This window comes from Anser anser (genome assembly GCF_964211835.1).
Source record: "Anser anser genome assembly, chromosome: 2".
Lineage (NCBI taxonomy): Eukaryota > Metazoa > Chordata > Aves > Anseriformes > Anatidae > Anser > Anser anser.
In genome coordinates, this window is record NC_139721.1 from 99,825,840 (window position 1) to 99,853,129 (window position 27,290).

At 42.3% G+C, this 27,290-nt stretch overlaps 1 protein-coding gene across 24 annotated transcripts in view; it reads left to right on the plus strand.

Annotated features, from left to right (window-relative positions):
- PDE1C (phosphodiesterase 1C) overlaps positions 1-27,290 on the plus strand; it is a 388,068-nt gene that overhangs the window by 164,611 nt on the left and 196,167 nt on the right. Inside the window, exons 1-2 of one of the 24 annotated variants that reach the window (XM_083822156.1) lie at positions 664-10,502; positions 11,012-11,114. The exons of 17 other annotated variants lie outside the window; for them this stretch is intronic. In XM_083822156.1, coding sequence (XP_083678282.1) covers positions 11,014-11,114 — 101 coding nt within the window. In that variant the 5' untranslated portion in view covers positions 664-10,502; positions 11,012-11,013. Of the gene's footprint in view, positions 1-663; positions 10,503-10,533; positions 10,692-11,011; positions 11,115-27,290 lie in introns of those variants that run through there. 6 more of the 24 variants (XM_083822159.1, XM_083822158.1, XM_083822170.1 and 3 more) reach the window with 6 other exon arrangements.

Here is a 27,290-nt window from a genome sequence, read left to right on the forward strand (position 1 = left end):
AAACCTTATTTTTCTCATGGGAACAAGGTGCTTTGAGTTTAGAGGGTAGGCCTTCTCTCTTTCTGATGGGAGACACCTTAGGAGCAGGGAGGGAACCCCAAAGCCCTTAAGCTGTTCAAGGGAGCTCAGCTGCTGGAGTCAAGGAAAGAACGGTGCTTGAAGAACACCTTTTACAAATTTGGAGCAGCCTGTGCTGTGAAATAAAGAGCTGTTTGTACTGAATAACAATATACTCATTTCTTCTCTCTCCTTCCAGCAGGGAAGGCCCCATTACCTTTTCTCCACTTGTGACAGTGGGTTGTCCCTAGGTGGTTGTCCTTTCCTGTGGGTGTCAGCCCAAGACCTCTCTGCATGGAGGTAGGAACAAGTATCTGCAGGGCACAGGACTCCACGTGTGTCACTGGGTCTAGCCTCCTGTGTTTTGTATAACCCCTTGGGTAAACTGAGGAACCTTGATATAAGCGTAGTGGGTGTTTTTCATTCTTGCTGCTCCAGTTAGGAGGCCTTTCCAGAGGTTCAGTGCTCTGGTGGATAGAAATCTTCCAGCTTCGAAGTTGTATTTAGGGCCAATTTATCCCCCTCCCCGCCCCCCCCCCCCCCAGTGTTTACCTCTGGTAATTACAGAGGGCAGTTGCAGTCCTGTTCTGCCTTCCTTGTGCTTTGTTAGCGCAGCTACTGTCTTAGGGTTTGCATCAGCAAACAAGGAGGGAAGAGAGTCCTGTGAGGGATAACTTACCCCACATGCTCGTCTTGCTTTGAATCATGTCATGTTGCTCACGCTGCTATTGTCTGTTGTCCATTTTTTTTCCAAAACGTCAAATGTGAGGTCTTTGTAAACTCCCAGTATGTTAGATCTACTATTTTTGCATGATCACAGGGAACTGATTCAAGAAAAGAGAAACCAGGTTAATCAGCCATGAACCAATGTGATAAATAGATGTTGCTTTTTATTCCATTTCCCTTTTTTTTAATTAGTCTTTCGTTCCCTGAGTTCTAATGCCTGGTGAATTACTGAGATCAGGCTAACGAGCTTCTACTTTGTGAATCACTTCAGCTAAAAGTCACTATATGTGTTAGAGCCGTGCTACAAGGCAGATATTTCTCTGATGATTTTCCAGGTTCCTTGGACTCAAAGCAGTATGGTTTTGAATTTTGCCTCCCCGTGGCTGGGTGAACTTACCCACTCTCACCAGCCACTTTTAGCTTGCACCCATATCCAAAGTATGTTATATATGGAAAGATAAGGCAAATATTATTTGAATTTGGGGGGCTCTGGGTGGAAAGGGATCTACATAACGTTCCAAAGCTAACATTTGTCACTTGGGCTGCAGTCTGCCAGAGTTGGTGAGTTGAATAATTCTGACTTGGCTATTCCCCTCTGCTGGCAAAAGCCAGTGGAGCAATCAGAGCTGGCTATCTACCTCCCCACAGAAACAGCGGATGAGGAGAAGGGAAGGAATAGCACTTGGGCTTCCTGGCATCAAAAAGCAACTGTGAATCTTTCTTCTTTACAGCAACTCGGTGTATTTTAATCCGGAAACCAAAAAAGGGCAAAAGTGGAGGTCTGGCTTATAAATGACTTCCACACTCTTTTAAACCTTTAAAATTTGATGGTATATACATATATTCTATGACAATCGTAGATTCCTTTCTTAACTCCACAAAAGATAATATATGATAGACAATAATTTCTATCTTCACTCTGTAATTTGTATATATTGAATAGCACAGGGGGCAGCATTGGCCTATGTAATAAAATATACTGTGTGTATGAGACAGGGACAAGCAAAAAACCTTCCCTTTCTACCTCTCAAACATATAAGTAGTAGTTAAAAAAACAAAAAAAAAAACACAAAACCTTTGAGACTAAGTTGTTCTTATTTTGAATAAACTTCAATATTTACTCAGTCTCTTTGCATCTGAAGATCTGTGAAGGATAACGTGGAGCAGGAAACTGCAAGAAAGTTGTTTAGAGGCTTCAGACCAAAAATGGTCTACTTTGACTTCATTGAATGTTTGGTACTGAAAAAGGAAAAGACTAGAAAGCCAGCCCTTGCTTAATTCCCTAATCAGGTATTTCTTTTAAGTAGTTAATTGCTTGGACTACTGCTCACATCTCACCTGCTTTTGCCAAGACTTTCCATAGCTGAGTTTTCAAGCTCTTCTCATTATGTTTTGCAAAGCATTTTACAAAGCTGCTTTTTCCCTCAGCCATCACTCCTCTCTCATGCCTCCTTCCTAACATGTCAGGTGTAGCAATGCAGGTTTTAAGACTTTCTGGTGCCATGGAGGTCATTAAAGAGAAACAGACTTTTAAAAATGCTCTTCAGGAGTGACAGTGCTTTTGTCAAAGTTGCACTGCTCTGAGTGCAGTACGGATTTTTATGGAGCTAATGCAATGACGTGGTTTAAGTCACAACTTAAAGTGTCATCAGCATGGAAATTTTCTTGTTTTGGTAAGCTTCCCAAGTTAAAGAAGGTTTCTGCAGGTTTTTGAAAATCTGTCTTAACAGAATCTGAGCAACCCTGGATCAAAAAGGACAGATCACAAAAGAGGTTTGCAGTTGTCTTAGTGGAAATATTAGTCGATCTTATGTGACAGAAAAATTCTTGCCAGTCACCAGAGCTTTTAATCAAATCTGTCTGCCAGCTCAATTCACTTGATTAAAGACAAATTTAAATGAACAGCAACTGCATTTTTTTTGTGCTGATAATTTTACTGTCACTTTTGCAATCTTTATATATATATATTTATATATATATATATTCTTACTTGAAATGCTTTAATTTGCCCTCCCCTAAATATCCTGGTTGAAATTCTCTATAGCGTGGCAGTCCTGGTGGCAGTCCGAGACTGAACATGTTATTAGGATGCAGAAAATGCAGCAGCAGTCTTAGTATATTAATCTAGTTCACTGCTTCTGAAACTTTTGGAAAGTGCAGCATTCCCTCAGTCAGCTGCGTCTGTGTTCCTTCTGGACAGAGAAGCTAGCACTATCTGTAGTTACTGGATGTAGCAGAAATCATAATTCCCCTGCCTTGAGGGAACTGGGCGATTGCTTGTAATTAAAGGCAGTTAGCAGTCCTTTAGATTGCTTTTGCTGGGCTAGTTTTGACACTTGCAGCCTTGTGTTCCAACCCTCAACTATGCTGGTGTTCCTGGCTGCACGGCTATGGCATGAATTGGTTTCCATCAAGCCCTAAAATCTAGTCTTAGGCAGGAAAATAAGAGACCAAATTTCATTTCCAAACTATAGTTTGGGTAGTACTTGGTCTAGTTTAATAAAACCAGATGTGGAATTAGAACAAAACCAATGTACCTCATTTATATCAGTGTAACTCCAGATGGTAACATGGATGTTGCTCATTCACACTGGTATAATACACAGTTAAATTCTGACTCTTTAGAGTAGATTCATTAGACTCAGGACCCTATAATGCCCTTGAATAAATGCAACAGAGGCATGTATGCTGTGCTGACAGTTTGCTGCTATCAAAATACAAAAATTTAGGTGAATATTAATGCTTTTCCAGCAAACAAAAGCTGAATCAGTTACCAGTAATTGTTCACTACCATCTATTTCGTAGTGCAGTATGACAAAGCTAATTATGCTATTAGATGAATTGTCTCATGTATTTGCTTTCTGAGTCTTGTGATTTATTTATATATTTCTATTATTAACTCTTCATACACTTAGCACAGTGATTACCTTTCTCAGAGTTCAACCTCTTCATACACTTAGCACAGTGGTTACCTTTCTCAGAGTTCAACCTTCTGAAGTTATGGCTTGTTTGGGACAGCACTGGAATTCTTTTTTTCTTTTTTCTTTTTTCTTTTTTTTCAAAGATAAATACAAACATCAACATCCAAGCAACATCAACATCTAAGCATTTGTAATCTCTCTCTTAAATATGAAGAATAAGTAGGATAAATGCAATTCAGTAATACAACTGATCCCCTCTCCCTCCTAAGCTCTTAAACAAACAAAAAAATTGTTCTTAACTGAAAGCAATCAAGAAACTTTTTTATTGCTGGGATAGAGACTGAACAAAATCTAGCAGGCTCATTTTGGCATTAGCAGCATTAGCAGAAATGTCAATGTTTTACAAACTGTTTGGATATAGTATTAGCATAATATTTTGGAATATGGTACTGGCAGACTCATCACAGCATTTGCCATAACTGAAGTTCAGAATCCAGACTAAGATATGCAATATTGAAAACAAAACAAATACTTTGCTGTAATTTTGGTTAGAGGCATTAGTGGTAAGAGAATAAAATATATTCTGGATTATTTCTGCATGGACAGACATGAATACATTGTAGTAGTACTAATTATGGACCTTGTTATAACGCTTGAAGCTTTCATTCTGTCAAATCAGATTAATTGATGGGAGAAAACATGTATTCGCACAGGCAATATGTAGGAATAGAAACAGGCAATGTTTCAGCACATGTACAGTGCCCCATGCTACCCCTTTGGCACACAGTAGTTTATGCTGTTTTTGCTGGAGTCCAGCAAAGACTTCAGACATCTTTGCTGTCTGAAATTACTGTCCCAGTTTGCTCGTACCCACCGAAGTGCTGTTTCCATCAAACAGGCTGCTGTCTTGGGAGCATTTTTGCATACATTTCAGTGGCCTTCTAAATGTTTTTGATCTGCACACTTAGCTCTGGTGAAGTCTGTGAAGAGGATAATGAACTTTCACACTCTTTTTCTATTCTTTGTTTAAAAAAGAAAGGAACTGTATATGCCTTTAAGGAAAGGTGTTGTTGGGGAGTTTAATGCAAGGGCAAAGCCCAGATTACAGCAAGGTGGTGTGTCAAAGGAGGCTCTGAAATGTCTGCTTTGGACTCGTGGTTTCATGTTTGAAGTATCTGTTCCACCCTCCTGAGAAAGGCAGTCCTGCTCCTGCATGCTCAAGGAATTTTGTCTGTTTAGTGACGTCTTCCTTTGCAGAGGCATATTGTGGACACTATTCTCCTCAGCTGCCTTTTTAACACCTCTCTGCTGCATGTCAGCAGCATCATCCTGTATCAGTATTCCTACATAATAGTGCGCTTAATCAGGAGGGAAAAATACCTGTAATTAAGATCTTTCCTGCACAGCACTCAGTCAGAAGTCTTTTAGCATGAATGCAAGTGCAGTCCTGGACTGAGGAAGAAGAGGCAAAGAAGGTGAAGTCCCCATTTGCCTAAATCTATGTGCTGTGATGAAGGGGGAAATGGGTGTAGGGCTTGTTTGTCCTGCCTGAGGCCTCCACATTGCTCCTCATCCTTTGCTGTCACTGGGAGAGCTGACCTGGTGCCATAGGATGGGAGTATGCAAAAGCTGTCTGTGGTGGGTGTCCCAGGGCCTCTCCCATGGGTTAGTGGAGGAGGGAAGGCAGTTGCCTCTCGGGTCAAGGAGGAGTCCTCTTCCCCTGGACTCCATCCCAGGTCATAGAGCAGCAGGGCTAGATCTTGTCTGAAGGCAGCAGCAGTGTCCTGAATCTCTCTTGCATCACTTGAGAGACAGCCTGGGGAAGTACTTGGGTGCAGCAGAGTGGGTTAAAGCTTGTGCAGAGCTGTTCCAACTGTAGGGACATGCAGTGCTGTATACGCAGCCCTACGTGTGCTACCAGCATGACCTTCTTTCCCCAGAGGCTGTGCAATAGATGTCTTTGGCAAGGACATGGGGTTTTGCTCTGACCTGACCTCTCCTGTGCTTTAGAGATGTGGTTCATCCATCAGGAGGTGGCTTACTGTTGCATCTGTCAAATGGCAGTCATGATGGGCAAGCACTTCAAAGGGAGTCACCCAGATGGAGCAGTTTGTGCCTTGTGTGCTGAACACATCGTGTGCCTGGGACTTGTTGCCTGAGTGCAGTGACTGGAGTGAGAGCTGAAGCAGTTCTGTTTTCTCAGCCTAGAAACTTCATCCCTTTGGAAGCTACTCTTGCTCAGTAGCTATCCATTTAAGGACAAGGCAAGTGAGATGATATGTATTCATGGTAGATATTTGCAGGACCAGTTCAGAATATTTTACAGCTACAGCCATTGTCTCGATATTTACTCTCTTGCTATCACAAAATCAGCCTGACGGGCAGCAGCTTTCTTAAGCAAGGAAGGAAATCCCAAACTTGAGCTCAAACATTGTGATATCAATACCCTGCATTTATATTTTGACCTGTGTTACTCCCTCAGTACCTTAAAATCAAATGGGCGGAAAGAAAGACATTGTGTTTTGTGACTGCTTTGCTTGCCACTGAAAGGCAGAGACGTGTAACACAATAGCTGTTCAGCGGTGGGCATCAGCATAACGGGAAGTAGTACAGGAAATGAAGAATAATATTATATTCCAGAGACGCTGCTGGAAGAGTTTAAGCAGACAGCATACCCCAGGCTAATGTCGGCATCTTCACTCCTGTGGGAAAACTGCGGTGAGTGCTTGCAAAGTGAGCGGCAGCCACAGTTGTGGTTCTGTGTGTATCCTTCAAAAGAGGTTCCTGGAGCAAACATATTGGGTTGCCCCTCATAATGCTCAAGAGGAAAAAGGACTGTCTGGGGAACTTTGTGCTCCTATTCCCGATAACTTAAGAGACTGTTGCTAGACGTAGTTTTGCATGTGGCCACATGTTGTCTTGAGGATTAGGGGACCTTTTGAAGGGCACGGCTGGCTGGACAACATCAGGTGCTAAGCTCCTGTGGACGCAGACTGCAGGTAGTGTCTTCCTGCTGCTCCAGATGCTGGGAATTCCTTGCTGTCTCTAATCAATCACTGTTACCATGGGAGAAAATAAAAGAGCTACTGTACTGTAAAATTTTGTTAAAAAACAAAGGGAAACTTTATTTTTAGGAAGTCCCAAATGACTTTTTTCCCCCTGCTTGTCTTCTGTACAAAGCAAAACCAAATGGAGGGGTAATGGAAATTGAAGGGGAGAGATTCTTGCTAACAGCTTGTTTTATTTTGTTACCAAAGTGGTGGTGGTGTGTGGGATCCCATCAGGGACCTCAGCACTAACTGAAGTGGTGCAGGAAGCCACCCTGTATCTTCAGCGGCACTGTCTTCAGTGCCATCTCTGCCTGCATTGAGCAGATAAACTTGTGTCTTTGTCTCAACTTCTTCAGCTACGTGTCACAACTGTAAAAGCATTTGCCTTTGGCAGGAGTAGCATCCTCAGACACGTTCCTGATTCCTTTGTGGCTGCCTTTAGACTTTCCACTTGATTCCATGAGCTTTGACATTGGAGTCTCTCTTGCCAATGCTCTTTCCTCTCCCAGTTTGTGTTTTGCATATCACCTTGTTTCCTGCAAACACTGAAGCCCTATCTTTGCCCATAATTCCTATAAATATCACTGCTGTGACATCATATCAGTCCAGCCCTTAGTTTCCTCAGCAGTTGAGTGTAATGACGTTTGTCTACATTCTCCTGATTTGGCCCCTGCCTCAACTTCCCATAAAATAAAATAAAATAAATAAATAAAAAATAAAAATAAAAAATTTATTTTTACAGTTAGCTATTAGAATACACAGTCTGTATTCAGTGGCTTATGATCATCTCAAAGACTCTTGGAGGTCAAAATACAAGGAAACAAAATGCCATGCAGCATTCAAGGCTGGGAAAATATCTGTGTTCTCCTGTATCACCTTTTTAACAGTATCTTATCAATATTTGCTTAGGTCTTCCAATCTGTGGAGGAATTGTAGCCCAGCATAGAATCTCATCTTTCTCTATTTTTTCTTCTCTGCACCTTGCTATCTTTATCCAATATCTCTTCTGTGTATGTCTGCCTTCATAACTATGACATTGGTTCAAAATTTTTCTGGTGTTTCTGCAGTCACTTTTCTTTAACTCTTAGCCTCATCCCTTTCTATTTGCTTTTAGCTATCAGCTGAAAATAAAAGTTTTGGCTTTCTTTCGTAACTTTTTCTCTTCTGTCATTATGTAGCTAGTCTTTTTGGCATGATCTGGTGTTTTAAAGGTGTGGTTTGCATAGTAAATAATAACATGGTGAAGGTGAAAAGTATCTGCATTCTGCTAATCCTGCCTGGCTGATTATTGCTGAGGATAAGCATGAGTCATGGGCTAAATTGATAACGTGGGTAAGCTATGGACACAGGTTACACCACCATCAGATTGTTGTTGACACATTTTACTCATAAACTGGCGCTCATACATTTACAGTTGAAAGGGAAAAGGTTATTTGAAAGGTGTATGGATTGTGGCATGTTGGCAATACAATGATGATTCCTGTCAACAATTGAAATGTCATGCAAAATGTTCCTGTCTAAAGTGGGATGGAGAAAATACAATCTGTGCATCCAGCAGTAGAATTTAAACATGCATACAGGAAAGGATGAAGTATAAAAGGGGACTTTTCATCCAGACATTTTATATAACTGTGATAGGCCCCACACACATACATGGGGTTGAATATCTGCCTCTGGTTTTCATGTGGAGTTTATGTTAAAATATCTGAAATGCTTAGGAGCTAAAACCTGTGCCTTATACACCAATATAGAAATTTCAGAATCTATGTGTTGATTGGAGCACTAAAAGCTACAAAGGGTTTTCTTAAATGTGATGGCTTATACATGGAGAACCAGGCCCAAAGTAGGTCTAACATCAAATGTATTTTGTATACTCTTTGGCAAGATGATGTAGAAGTAGTGAAGGATGACAATGTATTGCTCTTACAGTGTTCTTTCCATCAAGCACTTAACTGTCCTTCCCATAGGTAGGTGGTAATGCTGTGCTGTTTCTCAGATGGAGACACTGGTCAGAAGTAGGGAAATGATTACCTGTCACCTATGAAACGTGGCAGAGCTTCTGGGTCTTACTTATGACACAGTAAGACTGGGTCAGCTTATTGACACGATCAGAAGTGCCACAAAGTTGGTAAAACTCTAAGAATGTAAACTTTGATTCAGTATAGACTGTTTTCTTTCTTTCAGTATAATAAAACCTTTTATGGAGCTATGTGTTTGTAATGTCTAATCTTATTCTGTGTATGGAAAGTGTCTAATCTCACCAGAATTAAAATGAAAACCGGCATTTTTTGTACTTTGGAAGAAAAGCTTAAAACCATGTAGTTTTACCTAAAAACTTTATTTTTTTCCTGCTGACAACTGCCTTTTTCATTAATGGATGCTAGGCTTTTAGTTTTCCTGTGTAGGAAAACCACTCTGGAATATGCAGGAACAAGAGAGTGAATCAGTAAATTGTTGCACAACATCAGCAGCTTGAGCCCAGTTATATACGCTCTTGCACACAACAGATTTCAAAGCTGAAAGCCCTCAGACTTTGTGTGTGTGTGTGTGTGTGTGTTTGTGTGTGTGTACTCCCATGTTAGGAGAATCTCTGTACAAGCAGGCATAGTCTGTTGTTACTTTGCCCATCTGGATTTTGAGGTAGTCAAGTTACATTACGAAGAACTGATTAAAGCCCTTTGAACAGGGGCTTGGTTGACTAGGCTAATTAACGCATTCTTTACATTTTCACAAGCTGCTCGAGTGTCAGCGTGTGGACTTGTACACCTGGCATTGGAAGTCATAGCCAGCCAACATATTTTCACGGGAGCCTGTCTTCCCTTGCATTGCAAACTCCTCTGTTGCGGGTTCTGCATCTCAAGAGGCAACTTCTACAGTACGTGACAAAATGTGTTAAGGCTAGCATAATGTTTCGACAGTTATTTTCCCTCTGCTCAAGTGTCTTTGGCTGAATACACCAAATCAATAACCTTAACTGAAGAGCGGCACGCAGGGGATCTCAGCAGAGTTTGGGAGTTGATTGATGGGGTCAGGGCAGTGAGGGACATCTCTGTCCTCCCGTCTCAACCCTGCCCAGAGGAGGAATCCCACCAGTGTAAAGAAAAATACCCTGTGTCTTGCTCCCTGCTCTGCCTGGGGTCTGTACAGGGACACTCAGGGGAACTGGAGGCGGGTGTCCTGTTGCAGAATTGGGGCAGTAGCTTCCCCCGTGCAGACCCCTGGAGTCTGAGCCACAGGTCCTGCTGCAAGCCTCCTGCTTTATGAATTATGTACTGTCTTTTAATGTATTGTTTGTGGTTGTTGTTGAAAGGCATTGGTACAGCCGTTACTAATGTGTTGGGCTTGATCTCTCCTCAGCATGCGGACTTTCCCCATCCTGTTTTTTGGGGCTTTGGACAATGCTGCTTTACCAATTTATTTATTTCAAAGTGAATTTTGTCCAAGTTGTAAACAAGAGGAGGCTGCCTGCAATGAAACAGATGGCTCTTTGCCAGGAGTGAGTCGCTCACTTTCTGTAATTTACCCTTCCTTTTTTTTTTCTTTTTTTTCTTTTGGTTTGGTTTGGTTGGGCTTTTAATTTAATCAGAGCCAGCCTTTCCCCAATAGCCCGTTCCCTCGCGCGCGCCCGCGTCTGTGTGTGTGTGTGTGCGAGGGAGAGGGAGGCAGAGCAAGAAGCCGTGCCTGGGCTATGCTGACAGACGACTTTTCCCTCAGTTGTCAGGTTTTGAGCCTGTCAGCAGCGCTACTGGTAAGTGGAGGGGAAAAAACCGTGCTGGGGTTTGGGGGGGAGTGATGCTGTCCTGGCGGAGAGCAGCCTGGAGGGACCGTGGGATGCCACTGGCGCAGCGGTACAGGCTCCCCAGCTGCCCATGCAGACGGCTCAGTTGTCAGCGAGGGATTTTCCTCCCCTCCTCCCTTGCTAAAGATCCTTCAGCTGGTATCACTGGTTGGATTCTTGGCTTTTTTTTTTTTTTAATTGAAAAAAAAAAAAAAAGAAAAATCCGCGTGGGTTTTGCAATCCAGAGCTGAGCCTCTAATCCCCTTGGTCCGCCAGAGGATGGTGGGGTGCTGGGGCGGCTGCCCCCCGCATACACCTGAGTGCTCGTGGGCTGCTCACGCGGTCCTGTGCCTGGGGAGGGGGGAGAAGGGGCTGCCAAAAATGTTGGCCGCTCCTGGGCAGCGTTGTTAAAGGTAGAGCGTGCATGCAGGGGGCAGCGTCTGTCCTCGCTGAGCTTTAACCAAAGCGGTAACCTGCAGCTATGGAGTCACCCACTAAGGAAATCGAAGAATTTGAGAGCAACTCTCTAAAATACCTGCAGCCAGAGCAAATAGAGAAAATCTGGCTTCGTCTCCGAGGCTTGTAAGTAGTATTTTTTTTTTTCATATTCTTCTCCCGTCTCCTCCCATTTTCAAAATTATTGTAGCACTTTCATTTTCCTTTCTTGCTGGTGCCTTCAAAATCACTCAGGAGTTTCCACACCTGTTCTCCATAAATACAGCAACTTAATCTTAGCAAAAGACCCACTTGCTTCCTTAAATTAAACTGCTTGTTACATTGAACAAACATTTTCCAGCAAGAATGTAGAAATGTCATTAATGAAGCATTGTAAGTTATCAGTAGTTACTGAGATGCTAATCACTTTAGTGGCTGCACTAGAAAAGTTTTGTTATAGCCTGAATGGTATCTAATTGGGTCCTCTGTTTTCGATAATCCTACTGTTAGGTGCAACGTACAGAAGAGACTTCTATTCTGCACATGTACACCATTTCTGGCACTGATATGGTTAATAAGGACAAAATAGGCAGAGAATGCACAATTGGAAAGCATTTCTAACAGCGCTTGTGATAGCTGCAGATTCACGTTCCACAGATCAGATTGTACTTATTACTTTATACATTTGTTTTAAGCCTGACTTGCCATGAAACAATGGGAAACTAACTCCTGAGTAGAAAAAAAAAGTACCTGAGCTTAAAGAAGAATTTGGGAATGCAGAAACGTAGAAGTTTATAGACTGTAGATCTTGTATAGCTTATTTAGAGTTAATGTCTGGCATCTTTTTTCAGAGTCTCAGTATGCAAAATGCTGTCTACCAGCAATAAGAGCCACTATTGACTGAGGAGCGTTTATTTGCCCATCAGTTTTCAGGCAAACTGAAGAGGAACATTACCATATTAAGCTGCATCCCTCCCTGTGTTCACATTTTTTTTTGTTGTTGTTCTGTTTTGTTTTGCTTTGGTTTGTTTTTTTTTCCTTAGCCTCACATGTTAGAGTTATTAACATTTCAGCCCTCAGGGTTGGGGGGGAGGGAACAAGGAGGCTAGGAAACAGCAAAACCAAGAAAACATAGGAAGAACAGGCTGAAAACTGAAAACAAGGGGGTCCCAGTTAAACTTGAGTTGCTCTGGGTGTTAGTTTGTGTGAGCAGCAGTGGCATATTTTGTAAAGCATATCCAAAACTTCTGTAGGACTCCAAGCAGTCTAAAAGACAAACATGAATATGTATTTCTTTCAAGGCGTCACTCCAGGAAGCCTGTTTTGTGAAGGAACTTAATCAAAGTAGATGACAGCTGTCTTGTAAGCCTTCCAAATAGAACAGCTACACAAAACAAACCCTCTTATTTTCAAGTCTGTGCCATGCTGTAGTATTAGGAGTCCCTGAATTTCTGTCTAATACAGAGTTTAGAAGTGTGCTGATTTGGATCACACCTGAAGTTGTCGATAATTCTTCAGCAGCATTGTAGTTGAAGGTCTCTTGTGCTGTTTGTACAAGGCACTGACTGCATATTATACATCAAACTCCAGGCTGTTCTACCTTTTGGAGATTTGGCAAAACTGTATGACTTATTTGAGATATGCAATAACTAAACCTCAGGCTGTTTCTCAGTATAGCCCTCTGTGTTGGCACTGCGTGTGTGTAACAAACGTACTTTTTCTCTCGGAGTTTCAAGATTTCTTTGCTTAAAGAGGAGATAGATTTTCTGCAGAATTCGTGCTCACAAGATGTAAACTAAAATGTGTTCTGCTCTAATTAAAGACTGTAGAATATTCTCCATCTCCAGTCATTATACATAGGCTTTTGGTGCATGCATACACACACAGACTGGTTGCAGGCTGAGGTTTGGCATCATATTTCATGACTTTTCTTATCCTTTTTATGCACATCTATTTGTGTAAGAAGAATGAGTAGATGTGCACAGCCATCTTAAGTACCTCTTAAATAAGGCACTTCCTTCTGGAGAGATCAAATACCACTTGAGAAGACATCTCTCCCCTGCCTCTGGTACTTTGACAGCTGTATCATGTAGGAATTAGTCTCCAGGTACAGTGGTGCTGCCAGAGCAGTGTCAAACAGGTAGTCAGAGGCAGCACACTGCTGGCTGAAACTGCCCGGGGACCTGACATCTGCAGCAAGCAGGTACCCAAAAAGTGATTTGATCCTGACTCCGCTCCTTCAGTGAAATGGGCCGTGAGGATGTAAACAGTGCCAGGTGCCCAGCGTTGGGTTTGACATCTCCTTGGTAGGACTTCACCTGCAGCAAGGCTGGTGCCTTCCTCCCTGTCTTCCCACCCGCCAGTGCCAGCTGGTGTGTTTGCTCACAGTGACTCAGAGGACAAACCACTCTCCTGTTTCGTCACCTCTTTTCCAAGGGCTCGGGGGGGGCTCTCTTAATTTTCACCCCATTTCAGCCTGCTTAGTTGAAAGGCAATGCAAACCCAAAGGCTGCAAAGGGGTGGTTAAGCCGAGGCTCTTTTCAGACTCCCATAATTTTGTGTGTTTTCTGGTTAAACAAGTCTGGCGATTGCTGTTTTGCCATGTGCCTGGTACAGTTCTGTCCTGCAGGTTGGTTGGCCTTTGGAGGTTTGGGCATGAGTACAAGTTTTCAAAGAACAGAGAGGTCTTTTGGACGGTGTGCCAAAGGCAGGTTTTTGAGAGGCTAAGCCAGGTGTCTGTTGCAGCATGAGTCATACATTGATGTAAGGGCCAGACAAGATACTGAATTTGCCTCTGGAGTAGATTGGAAAGATTTTCTTCTTGTTTTCATTATGCATCTCTCCAACACACAGATTCTTGGTCAGGACAGCCTGGTTGCTTTATAAGGAGAGTGGTATGAGGCAATGGTCCTTGGGCCATATACAAATTCCTTTTACTGTTTAAGAATGAGGTAAAATACTAATGCCGTAACATTTCCAAACTGTTTTTACTTGGCATATATGTATTCATGGCTTAATGATTCTGAGCAGCAATTTATAGGAGAGTCAAGTCACTGGACCTGTAGTGGGTTAATTAAACCTTCAGGTTTAAGGCAGCATGATAAATTGCTTCATTGGGTGGTAACTCATCTGTGGCAAAAACCTTGTGTGTCTCGAACCAGGGATCTATGAAATAAATACTGTCTTTTATACATGCCCTATTAGATATTAATTTAGTTTTAATCACAGCGCAGAAATAATGTTTTAGTGTTTTATTATTAATAAAGGAAAAGTTTCTGAATAAGCTGTTTCCTGGGCAAAGGTACCATTAGAGGTATATGAGACTCCCTGGGAAAAATCTTGCAAATTGTGTTCTAGCAGCCTTGTCCTTTCTTTATCTCATGCCAGAACATCAGTGAGAGGTTTACTCCAGAGTTCTCCTTGTTGGAGCTCACTCCAGCAAAACAGCTGCCCGTACTGGACATGCAGCCATCAGGGTCCTTTCTTCCCTGGGAATGAATGCACCAGATTTCCCTGCAGCAAGGACTTCCCAGAAATAGACCTGCTTCTAAGTTTCATCATCAGTGCCGTAGATGAATCAGGCTGGAGCAGCTTCACTTCCCTTCAGGGGTATCTTGGGTGTTGGTAGTTAGAACAGAGGAGTCACAGAGCCATGTGTGAAAGGATGTAGCAATACATGCTGACAAACTGTTATGTGAGGATGCTCTTCTCTCTCTTTAGCCACTCTCCTGTAGCAACACCTCCGAGCTCCCCAGTCCCATCACCACACTGGCCAGGGGATCAAGTCTTGAGAAAGCAGATTGCAAAATATAGGGGAATGGGCAGAAAGGTTTTGGGAGAAGATGATGTACGTGCTCTAATGCTCAGGTGGTGAGAAGATATTAAGACCTGGAGGGGGGGCTGCCCCCAAACTCCCTGTGGCTGTAACAGGGCAGACCCTGGGGACTTTAGACTCCTGTGTGTACTTGTCCTGCATCAATGTGAACACTGCCCTGCTCTAACAGCTGGAGAAAGTACCAAACGTGCCTTGCCCAGAGGCTTCCATCTTGGCTGCCTGAGAGGTATACGTGCACTCCTGCTGAGCATGTATTACATGCGTGAGCGGATCTCCTCTGTTCCTTGGCTGCTGCTTGGCTGCAGGGATGTCCATTTGTGCCCTCACATGGGGCTTGCCTTAGAACAGTTTCCTGTTATTCCCCAGCAGCATTCACTCATGAAGGCTGATGAGCTCAGCCTACAAGAAAAAGTGTTTAAGGATGTGCTGATTGTTTGTTTATGGCTCTCAGTAGCTGCTTCTGCCAGAAAAAGGGACTTGAGTTTCTTGCTCTTAAGCAAGGACCATGTCCTGTCGTCTTTGCCCCATGGATGCTCTCCAGAAGGCTGTCTATTATTCAGACTTGCCTTACTCAGCTCTGGGCTTGGACACTGTATGCAGAGGAGTTACACAGAAGTCTGCCCTGTGCTCTCCTGCTGTTGTTTATAGTGCAGTCTGTTAAGCACGGGACCTTCTGCCCTACAAAACTTCAGTTAAGTTTAGACTGGGCCCCTTAGAGAGCACTGTTGGTGGCAGAGATTGGAGACCTGATTTGAAATTATGACTGCATGATTGCTTTTTGAACTGAGAGTTTCTCCAGGGAGCTATAAGCAGCAGTGGCTGTGTTGAGGTGTTCTTGTTTTAGCAAGTGGACTTCTAGCTGTGGGACTTAACTCCCATATCCTTGTTAGGACTCCTAAAGCCCCATAAAGTGTCATCAGTTACCTCCCAACTTCTCAAACACAGAGAAAATGCCAAAGCCCTTTTCAACACTAGGATTAGGTGTCATGTCTGATGGCATTTAAGAATGCAGGGGCACGTATCCAAAGAGCTCTGCTAGTTTCAATAGACCTATGCTAGTTTAGGGTAGCTGAAGACCCATCTTGGAGATATTTTCAGTTTGATTTTTGGTTGCTTTTATGCAGAAAAATAAAAGTTTGATTTCTAGCTGTTACAGTATTAACAGCATCTGCTGGTGTCCCTGAAATGCTTTAAGCATTGTAGAGGGAGAGGAGACAAAATGGATTTTAACCTTCTTCACCATAGCTGGGATTATAATGTTAAATTGCTAAATTCATGATAAATCTCTTCACTCTCAATGTAGTACTTCCTCATGTTGCCAAAGATGAAATTACAAACAGCAGCAATCTCTGAACTGTGACTCAAATGGGATGCTTGATTTTGACTTTATTTTTCAGGCTTCCTGCTCAAACCTGTCAAGGTAGAATTGGCCTAAGAAATCTGACGGGGAAGGAAAATAGAAACACATGTAAATCAGTGTCTTGGAAAACTTCATAGTTTTGCTGAAGATCCAGCGTGATATTTCAGCACTTAGGGCATTTCCTCAACTTCCTCTGCAAAGCACCATGCATCCTATTAACAGTGAAGAAGTCCAAATGCAAATGTTTATGGAAGATTCAGATTCAGATTTGTTCTTGAAGTAAATGGTGAGGCAGCAACTGATTTTAATGGGAAAACATGGAGCCTTGATGACTGAAGACAATTTGGCAAGTGTTACAGTGCCGCTGCTCAGTTATCTGTTTCCCTGTCTTATCTGTATGTGCTCTGCAGTTTTTAGGTTTTCTTATTTGAAAAATGTCACATACAGAACAGCTGGTTCTCCCAGTGACAGTAGCCTGATCTGCTTCATTTTCATTTATGTAGTCATCGTAAACAGGAAAACAGAGAGCTCCCTTGAATTCCAGAGGCACTCTCTACACAGTGGGCTTTGTCCCCAAATATTTTAGCTGGCAGCAGATAGTAGAGGTTTAAAAAGCCCCTCAGAAAGCACCACTTTGTTAGGAAATGTGTAAATTAGTCAGTTTTCAAGTGGAAAATATGAATATGCTAATTCCTTTCCGGAGGTGAAAGAGGCACTCCTGCTGTCTTTGGTCTTGGTTTCAGTCTTCCTGAACCTCCCGAGAGTCTGGGTTTAAACTGAAGCCCTGTTCGCCCTGGAAGCAGAACTGAGCAACCTTCAACCATGTTTCAACACAGTCATTGCTACCCTGTTTCTAGTTTGGCTTTCTTGATGAGCATAGACAGGGATTACTTGTCAGAGAACCATGTCAGGAAACCACTCTATAGGCCTCTTAAGTCTGTATTTGACTTTTCCTGTGTACCACAAGTTGCTGCTGAAAGTAACGTTGGGAACAGGAGGTGGAGGCAGGAATAGATGATGTTTGGCTGTCGTGCTTCCTGGAAAGACTGAAAAGGTCTCACTAGTTAGAAAATGGGTGCTGGGTATGTGCTGGAGATGGCCGTGCTCCAGCGTTAGCCTACAAATTCTTAGTTTGGGTGAGCTGACCTGTGGGTGTGAGTGACTTAACTAGTTTTAAAGTTTGTTGGGGTCTGGTTGATCTACGATGTAGTTCTGCCTGTGGTGTGACCATTAAACTCACCCATAATAGCTTATTTCAAACTGCCTGCGGTATAGCCCTTGAAAGAAGAAGAGGAACAGGAGAAGTGCTGCCAGCTGCTAATCTCATGACTGAAAAACGGACAGAGGAGAAAATATATTATAATGAATAGGAGCACAGGAACTTTGGAAGAAGATAATTAAAAAGTATGGTGTTCGGAGGTGTAGTAATGCAGTAAACTGATAAATTTTGCCACAGTCCTTTGGTTACTTTGTTCCATACAAAAACTTTTATTTGAATCTTAGATCGATAAATGAATCCTGTAGGTAACAAAAGAGAGAAGACTTCATGTTTAATACTGAAATGTTGACTAAGAAATAATATACACTCTCTAGTTTTTACCATAATCATAAAAAAGCTTTTATTCTTCTGGAGGTAGTACAAATGAATCATACCTGCAGCCTAAAAAGCAATTATTTATTTCAGCAGTCATAAAAAGAAGACCATAGTCTGCTGTAGAAGAAAGCGCCTCCCTTTGTAATATTAAATTCAGTGCTTTTCAAATATCACTGCTATAAAGCTTGCAATCCTGCATAAGAAACAAGGATATGAAAAAAGTTATTTCAGGGAAGATGAATTTAAGCCTTGGATCAAAGGGAAATTAAGAGTCTTTCTGGAATTCTCTTTTAAAAATGCCTTAGTGGGATAGGAGTCCAAGCATAAAGAAATAAAAGCCGATGGAAGACAGCACTGAAAAATCCTCTGCGTGTTTGTGTTTTAAAGGCTGTGAGGCCAGCTCATCTCCTAATCTGCCAGCTTTTGGTGGATTCAAACACTATATTAAATCCAACTCAGTCCTTGAAAGGATTTTTATGTACTCTTTTTTTTTTTTTTTTTCCTGAAATCCACGTGAGGTATTCCTCTTCCATTCTTTTGTCTTGTTCTATCAAAAAAATCACTTCAGTTCCTTCAAAATACTAGAAACTGCCTGGCTCTGAGGGAAGATTGAGGTTCACATATTAGGGCTGACCCATTAAAACACTACAGCAGTTGTGAAACATACCTCTACAGATGTGATTTGCTCTCAAACCACTAGGGATTTGGATAGATTGGAGATTTTCTAGAAGGGTCTGTTTGGATTCATAAGATTCATAAGGCTGTTTTTGATCTCATGAACTGTGCTGCTAATACTGGGAAGAATGACTTCATTGATACCCATCCATTTGCAGGAGTGAAATTGGAATTCAGTTCATGGTCTTTGAAGAATTTGGTTTTGTTTTCTTTGAAGAGTTTGGTTTTCAAAGACATTCATGGATTGATAAAAGTTGTTTAGCCTCATGACAGTGCAAAATTTTCCCTAAGAGTGCTAAGCCTGATTTTGTGTTCAAGTTTGTATTACAGCTGAGGAATGGACCTTCCTCTAGCAGTCACTGTACTGCTCCAGGTCTCAGACAGAAATTGTCTGCAGTTGTCTTGGATATTCAAAAAGCGGATTACTTTGAAGGTGTGATTTAAAAAAAAAAAAAAAAAAGGAAAGGAGAAGAGAAAAGAAAAGAAAAGAAGACTGGTGAAACTGTGTATAATAAATTCATCTGGTTGACTTCAGTGGAATCAGGATCCCTCTCAACAATTGGTAATGTCCAGTTGAGGATGGTTGGATTTTCCTGGTCAAGAAGCGTGGCGCAGAGCCCTCAGAGAGCCATAGCTCTACATGGCTGCCAAGAAGAGGTTTGAAAGGCTCTCTGTCTGCCAAGGTACCCAATTTATGTCACATCAGACTGACTCACCTTCTTTCAGAAGACCTCCATGCCTAGCAGTTGGTGACATCAGATGGAAAAGTCCATGTGAGCGCAGACATGAATGGCAGAGGATTTTCGTAGTCTTTCTTGGAGAGAGATACAGGAGACGATTTATTTATTAAGATGAATATAGTCTTGTATGACATATTCCATGCTTTTCTTCCATATCTGTCAAGCTGTGGAGTCATTTTGTTATTAACATGATGCTCTGAATGGCTATTAGTAGGTCTGTGTCATCACTTTAGAAGTGATTTCTTACACTCCTGGGCACAGATACTATTCGTGCACAAAACTCCTAGCCAAGACAGAAAGTCGCACAATATCCATCTGTGGTACGAATCCTGGCTTGGTACAAATCTCATTTCAACACCAAGATTAGCACAAATTAAACATAAGATCTGTGTCATTTTAACAACTAAGATTGTACAGAGCCGTGTAGCTGCAGCTGTAGCACGCAGGGAGTCCTTGCAGGGAGGAACAAACTACAGCAAGCATCCAAGGGCAAAGGAGTTGAAGTAGAACATAAACTCCCTTGCAAGGCTGAACAGTTCAGATGGCTGCTGTAAACGATGCTCAGATCGCACTTCCTCCCATGCCTCCTGTGGAGCAGCTGGTTTTCTGGGATTCACTAGCTGTAAGCAGTTACTGGTTTCTGCTAAGCAAAGAGACTGAATACACAATTTAAATATGCTCCTATACACATTGGTGCAGCAGGGACAGCTACAGTCAGATGGGAGAACTCTTCTTTTCAGACTTGCTTGAAAAGTGAAAGAAGAGGAAGCTGTGGGGGTTGAGGCTGTGGGGGGAGAATTGGGAGCTCATATACAAAAGACCATACTGACTCAGTAAGGGTGGAGAGGAAAACTAGACAGCTTTAAAAAAGGAGGGGGGAGGAAGGGCAGGGGGAGAAAGGAGGTAGCTCTGTGGGTTCTTCAGGCCCCTACATGTAAACATTTGTTAGATTTATTTACTCACAGCTTAAAATAGCTCATAGCACAACATGTACGCAAGTCATTTAGGAGTTTGAGTTTTGCTGAAAATCACAGGGACAAGGGCTGCCTTTAAGGGCATTTGAAAATGTTGCCCAATTTGTAGCACAGTATTTTCTGCCTCACTGAAATTTTAATGGGAGGGCTTGAAGGAAAGCCTACACGTTGCAAAAATACTGCTGGTTATAAATGCTGCCCAAAACACTGCTCTTGCATCATGTTCTGAGTATGTCTTCATTCAGATGAATGAGGGGCCCTCCTTCAGGATGCTATTGCCTTTTTTTTTTTTTTTCACAGGGTGGGGAAATTGTTTTTGGTATTTGGGCCTTGTTCTTGGTGTAACACCACTAAAAATTCTCCCTCCAGTTGTTCTCATTAGTTTTGTCTGGGCAGTCATCTTTCCTTTCCCCTCTTTGCACTTGCATTCTAGGTTCAGGGAGCCTACTGATTCGGATGCAGTTTGACGGGATGTGTAGATAAAGTCATTCATTTCATATGGAGAGTGTCTCTAAAGTGCTTTGCAGAGAGAAGCTTTCATATAAACGCTCACTGATCTCTATAAGACCTGTTTCTAATTAGCTTGACTGCAGTGAAGACATCCCCTTGCAAATGGAGAAGAATGAAATTCCTGAGTTATGCAAATTTGCTGAGTAACTCAGAGTAAATTATCATAATGGTCCCACCTAGCCTCAATGTCTGTGAAACATCAAATTGCATTTTGAATTACCTTCACCTTATGGAGGCAGGAAACTTGACTCCAACCTTAAAGCAGCCGAACTTTTAAGAACTAGAATAGCAATCACAACCGTGGCACTTGCCATGTGGACAGGACTGGAGGATTTGCTTATTTAAAAACATCTTTGTGTCTGAGCTTTCTGAAGACCACCCCCCTCCCCTTCCCACGGTTGCTGTGGCATCTAGTTGCTTGCGAGACAGCTGGCGACAGCAGGGAGTAGGGCCTTAAATAATAGAAATTTCGCACACCCTCCTCCGTTCCCTGCATGCATGCTCAAAGACCGTTCCCATCTGCTCACCCGTCCGTCCCATTTCCCTCTGCCGAAGTTTCCCCTGTGTGGTGAGGAGTTCCCAGGCCCTGAGCACAGGGCAGTGCTCCTGAGCTGCAGATGGCAGCAGGCGGGCATTGCTGTGGGTTCTGCTCCCCTCCTTCCACTCTTCTTTTGTTTTGCTGTCATGCCTTATTCGGTAGTTAGCTGTATGTCATCGCACCATGTTTTTCATGCATAGGGGGTAAAGGAAGGAAAGATGGGAAGCCTTATTCCGTACAGAGGATAAAGCCATAGCAATGTAGAACTAATGTGGACAGAATAGCCTACGGTCTGCTGAAGGTGCTGAGCCACGCTGCAACCAGCAGTTCTGAGGACAGTAAAGGCAGAGGTCCAACACTAAGGACCCTCCATGAAATCTCTTCTCCTCTAAGCAGGCTTCTGCAGGCTCTCTCAGAGTCATGTTGCTCTTCAGCCTGCCCCCCTCTGTAATGTCACTGTTCCTGGTGAAACACAGAGTGGTGGGAAGCCCAGAAAAAAAGCATTGGCTGTTCACAAGAAGTTTAAATGTTGCCTTTTCCTAAGGGTCACATTTAATGAGTGGTCTGTTAACAAGGAGGCACTGTCAGGACAATAGCCGTCCCTCCCTCACTGCACAAAGTCATGTTGCAGAAAGCCCTGAATCATTTCTAAAAATTGGCGTGCTGAAGGAGGGGGTGGCTGGGAGGTGGGGAATGGGGATGGGGAGAGGAGCCTTATTTTGGAAAGGGAACACTGCATCTTTGTGTGGCAATTTTTTCGCCCCATGTTTAGGCTTGTTAAACAGTAATCCGAGTGTTTCAGCCTGTAACCCAGAATCAGGAGAGGGCCTGGCACAAAAACCATGAGATTTAAAATTCTGCGTCACACCAGCTGTCTACGAGCAGACAGAGCGGGTGGGTTGTGTTCAGGAGGAGGAGGGTTGGAAGGGGAAACAATAACAAGCAGCAGTCTGATAGATTTACTAGAGCTTAGGGCAAGATGCAGATTTGTTTAGTGATTTCACGCACGTGGCTGGTCTGGCCTGATGTAATTCCAGTCCATGTTTCCTGTCTAGATATTTAATCCAGGGTATGAACAATGATTTCCCCCCGCACACACTCTCCCCCATCATTGTGCGTACTGTTACTAATCAAAGAGCCGCCCTGCATGAAACAGACTGGACAGCTGCCTGTTTGGCTCCTGCAGAATCTGAATATGTTCATTTTACATAGTAGCAGTAAGTAAAATAAGTTTTTAATCTGTTCATGCTTGTTTCTTCCAGGGTCTCACAGCTTTTTCCCACTGGGGGAATGAAATTCCAGCTAAACTATTACATGCTTTGAACACACAGGATACATCAATATTGCTGCCATACGTGCTCGGCAAAATGATGCGTTACGTTACTGCAAAAGGAACTGTCCCCTTTTACACTTCTTGTTGACCTGACTTGTTTTTATAAGCTCTTTCTGTAGGAAAATGAACAGGATACAACTTAAGAACGCACAGGAAAGATTGCGTATATGCTGCCTTTTTGAGACATTGTAATAACAAGGAAGCAGCATCCCACTTGCGAGGTCAGTGTTGCCGTCTAAACACAATGTGCAGCACATCTATACTCAGAGCAGCAGGGAGATATTCTTCCCTCCCAGCCCCTCTGATCCCATTTTGCAATACGTGTCACAATCTCTTCAGTGGGAGAGGCTTCAGGATAGGCATGTTGAAGTGCCACCCATCCTGTACTTTGCAAGTCATCCCCTTTATTTATTTCAGAGCCAAATGTTCCGTAAGTCATTTGGAGTGGCCAGCTAGAAAGCAACGCAGGGTCATACTAAGTATAAATGTACTTTAAAACAGTAAACATGCAAACGTCATGCAGTGATGTGACTTCACAATCTTTTTTTTTTTTAATTATTTTATTTTATTTTATTTATAAATGTGGATACTGAGAACTGCTCTTTCTTCTTTTCAGGCTTCAGGACTTTGTTTTCCTGAAAAGTACTTTCCTGTAACTGGATTTTTATGAGCATACTCTTTTCTTTGGAATAGGATATATATGAAGCACAAGATAATTTGCTGGTTGTGTACTAAGAAAAAACAGAATGAGCAGTAGATCATATTCTCTTCAAAGGGCCAGGTTTTCAGAAACAACCCCCTTTTACTTTTTACTTAGTATTTTTCTTCAACTAAGTCCATGCTAACTGCAATGGCAAGTTTTTTTAACAGTTTTTGTTTCCTTTTGTTTTGTTTGGTTGGTTGGGTTTGTATGAAGTGTGATGGAAAACTGAGTAAAAATAGAGGAGAAGCTTCAAGATTTCAGTAATTTTACTGGTTCTGTACAAAATCTACATGAATTAAACTGTATTTTTAGAAATCTTTAGAACAAATTTTGCTGACTTTTTTGGTAGTCAAGATGCCAACACATTAAAATACCAGTCCAGTCTGTTGCCTGGTACAAGATAGTTCCAGAACTGAATTTGAGTTAGTCTTTCTGATTTGCTCTTATAGATACCTCATTTTGTGACCAAGCTGGAGCGCTCAGCTGTCTCCACAGGGTTCCCACTGTTTCCCACAGATCCTTGTGCGCCAGACTGTCTTGCTTGAAACCTTTGAGCCTTCCTACATACACACTATTCAGTGCAGACCACATAGATGAGTAAACTTTTTCTTCGCTTCATTTTCTCCTCATTTGGTATATGTACTATGTCATGGAGGGATGCACAGCAGGTAACTCACCTCTTCAGACAGCCGGTGCTGTTTATCAAAGTTTGAGCAAGCCACGATTGCCCTTTGTTAAAAATGAAGCTAACTAAAATCCTGACAATTGATCATGGATCATCTTTACGGCAGTGGAAAATAAAATACCTTTAACTAATACAGCTCTCACATGCCATTGTCTGAATAAAATTGTTATAGCTGTATGGGGTCCTACCCAGCACTCCTGCTCTTGAGGGTGGTGAATAGGTGACTGCATTTACACTAACCTTGGGAGATGAGATCAAGACCTGGGTTGAGTTTGTGGTGCTAAGCAGGTAAAGTCAGTTGGATCCTCCTCATCTGTAGGAACAGATCTTGAGAGGGACCTCCTTTTTACCATCTCTCCTTTCCCTCTTTCTTCTTTCACCCTCCTCACACTTGAACCCCTACTTTGCTAGTGAATTGGTGCCTGGCACTTCAGTGGTGAGACAAGGAATTTGGGCCTGAGTGCAATTTAAGGTCATCAGCTCTCCTAAGAGCATATACAATAGCATGTATTTGTCATTAATGCTAATTTGCTGAGACCATATACATAAATACCATCTGTAATGCCTTCAGGCTCTGTCCACTCTTTACTAAGCTGCTAGAGAAGGGATTGCAGCTACCTTGAGCTGCACTGCAGAACAAACCCCTCACAGCTTGTGCTGCCACCGAGGCTTTTCTATGAGGAGCATTTAGAAACATTGCCTCTCCAGTTACACTTCACACAGACTCAATAAACACATTCAACCCAAATGACTAAGTGGGAAACTGGTTGTTTAAATGCAGAACAGAGCCTTGTCATGGCAAAAGGTTACAGAAAATCAGAGGCAAGATGAGAAATCAGTCAATTCTTGTATGGCCTAACAATTGCCATCCACTTTGGAGATGAGGCTCTAAGTTTCTTGAAATACTCGTTTGCCCAGTTGTTTAGAAAACTGGGTAGCTAAACTGGTGAAAGCTTATGGTCAGTCAGATTGGCTACATATCAAAATAGCATCTTCCTTGTGCAAAAGCATGAGGATATTTGTTGACCTTGAATTATTTTCATACTTTATTTAGTTTGAGAAACCAATTGCAAGTTGAGCCCAAGCTAAATTTACACTTTGTTTCCTCTTATTTCTAAGATGTGATGCTTTTCCCCCCCATTTTTTGGTTGTAGATCTGTTGTCACTCTCCACTATCTTGTTTCTGTTTCTTCTGAAATCATCATACCTATTTCATGTTGTGAATATTTCTTGTCTTTGTGTGGTTGCAAGGCACATGCCTGTGCTTCAGAGCATGCAGACTCTTATAATCTTCTTAAAATGAGAAAAATGACTGCCTCATCCTCTCATTTTACTATGTCCCCATGTAGGTCAGGGTCCGATTTAAAATGACTCTTATTGTTTTCTAAAATCCCGTATAAAACCTCCATCACATTTTAAGTACTGGGTGAAATCTTTTCTTCCTTCCTCACCCACTTCTTACCATTTCTTCTCCTCTGTTGTTATTAGTCTCTGTGATGGTATTGTTTTTAACTTAGCACAGTATTTTGCTAACCAGCCCATGTGGAAGAAACAATAAATTATATTTGCTATTGAATGGAGAGTGAATAAAGAAAGAAAGCAGGTCATCCTGTTTCAATTATGGAATTAAAAACCCAGTAGCAGTTGATGGCATCATACCCTTCAAAGTCTGGCAATCTCAATATATTCCTGAATTCTGGTCAGGGCTCCCCTGGGATCCTGAGCTTTGACAGATGCCAGTCCTTAGTCTGTGCTGTGAGATTTTTATTATTATTATTATTTTTGTGTTTGTGAATTGATTTAAACATGGTTATTAATATAGGCTTTGGTAACATAACGTAAATGCATCACTAATCCTGTGATGATGACGATTAATTGGTGATGCACTGCATGATTCAGAATATCAAGCCTCTGGGAGAGAAGATTTTCAATTTAAATGATCCCATCAGTTGGAAAAACTAGCTTTATTTGAGCTCCCCACCTCTGCTTCTTGGCAGGGATGCACTGGGAGATGTTGCCTCCCTCTGTTACAAGTTAATATGCTGCTGTGGTATGGCCAGGGAAAGCACCAGGGCTTGGGATCTGGGAAATACTCTTTGTCCTGCTGCCCAGGCTTTGAGGGGAAATCTTGGGGGTTCTGGATCAATGAATTGGAAGGATCTGGTGAGAAAAGCAGTAAATATGAATTATGGCTGCTAAAGTAAACAAGGGAGGGATATCAGCCAGTATGGCTGCAGATTCACTGGTGGCTAATACAAGAGCAGGATTCATCTTCTAGATTTGACTTGCAGAGAGACTTGTTTTTGTTTTGCCAAATTGTATCGCTTATCTCATTGCTGGTTTGCTAAACTACAAAACAGACTTTCAGAAGGGTAACCTTAACAGCTATTTTAACATCAGAAGCCCCACTCTGGCAGGAAAGAAAGCCTGTCAGAATTTGTATGTGACAAGGTGGATGTTTCAGTGCGGTGAAGTGGCTTTGTCTCTGTGTGCTTCTGAATGAGCTGGTCAGAGGAACCTGGCAGGGAAACAGAGATGAATAGCCCTGGCTTGCCTAGGATACGGGTGTGATGGAGCTCCAATACTAAAGGACAGATGTTGTTGAGTTCTTTTGTTAATGGATGATTAAGCTCCCACTCATATCTTAAACATGCTAATTATAAAGCTTCTAAATATAAAAGAGGAAAAGTCCCTCTTTCCCCTCCAGTCTAAGAATAACTCGTTTTAAATACTTGCTCATGACAACTGCTTTCTTTAACAACTGTGGTTGTCCTGAAGAAGTATCTTTTGTAAAACGTTCTTCTTCAGACAAGAATTACCTTTCTCTGCATGTAGCTCCAATTATGCTTACTGATGTCAGTGACAAAAATAAGGGTACGAAAGCCAAGCTTCAGCGAGGCTTGCTGCATCAGTTGAATGAGTTAATGCCCCTGGCAGTTTTGCCTCTGCTTTTGCTGCAGAGCAAGCAGTAAAGAGCGTGCCTCAGCTGTGGCAGTACAAAACCCAGCATCTTTGCTTAAAGCCACCATTGCTGGCAGTGTAAGCCAAAATGCTGAACTTTGCGCTGAGGCAGCTGATGCCCGCGGATGTGCTTATGTCTACTGGTTGTGCTGTGAGGATGCTGACCTGTGGCAGGCACTATGCACAGACGTCTGGGGGCAATGTCTTAAATTGCTGTAGCGGATTCACTCTAGCTAGTCTCCTGGTTCCCTAAACAGTCGTTGCCCTCTTTTTCCCAAAGGAACATGGATCCAGCATAAAACCAGATGCTGCATTAGATCCAGGCTTGTGCATTGTCAGCTGGAGGTACAAATGGGAGAGCAAAGGCCACTGAATTTCAAGGACTTCGAAAGATATATCTGGCTTTCTAAACTCC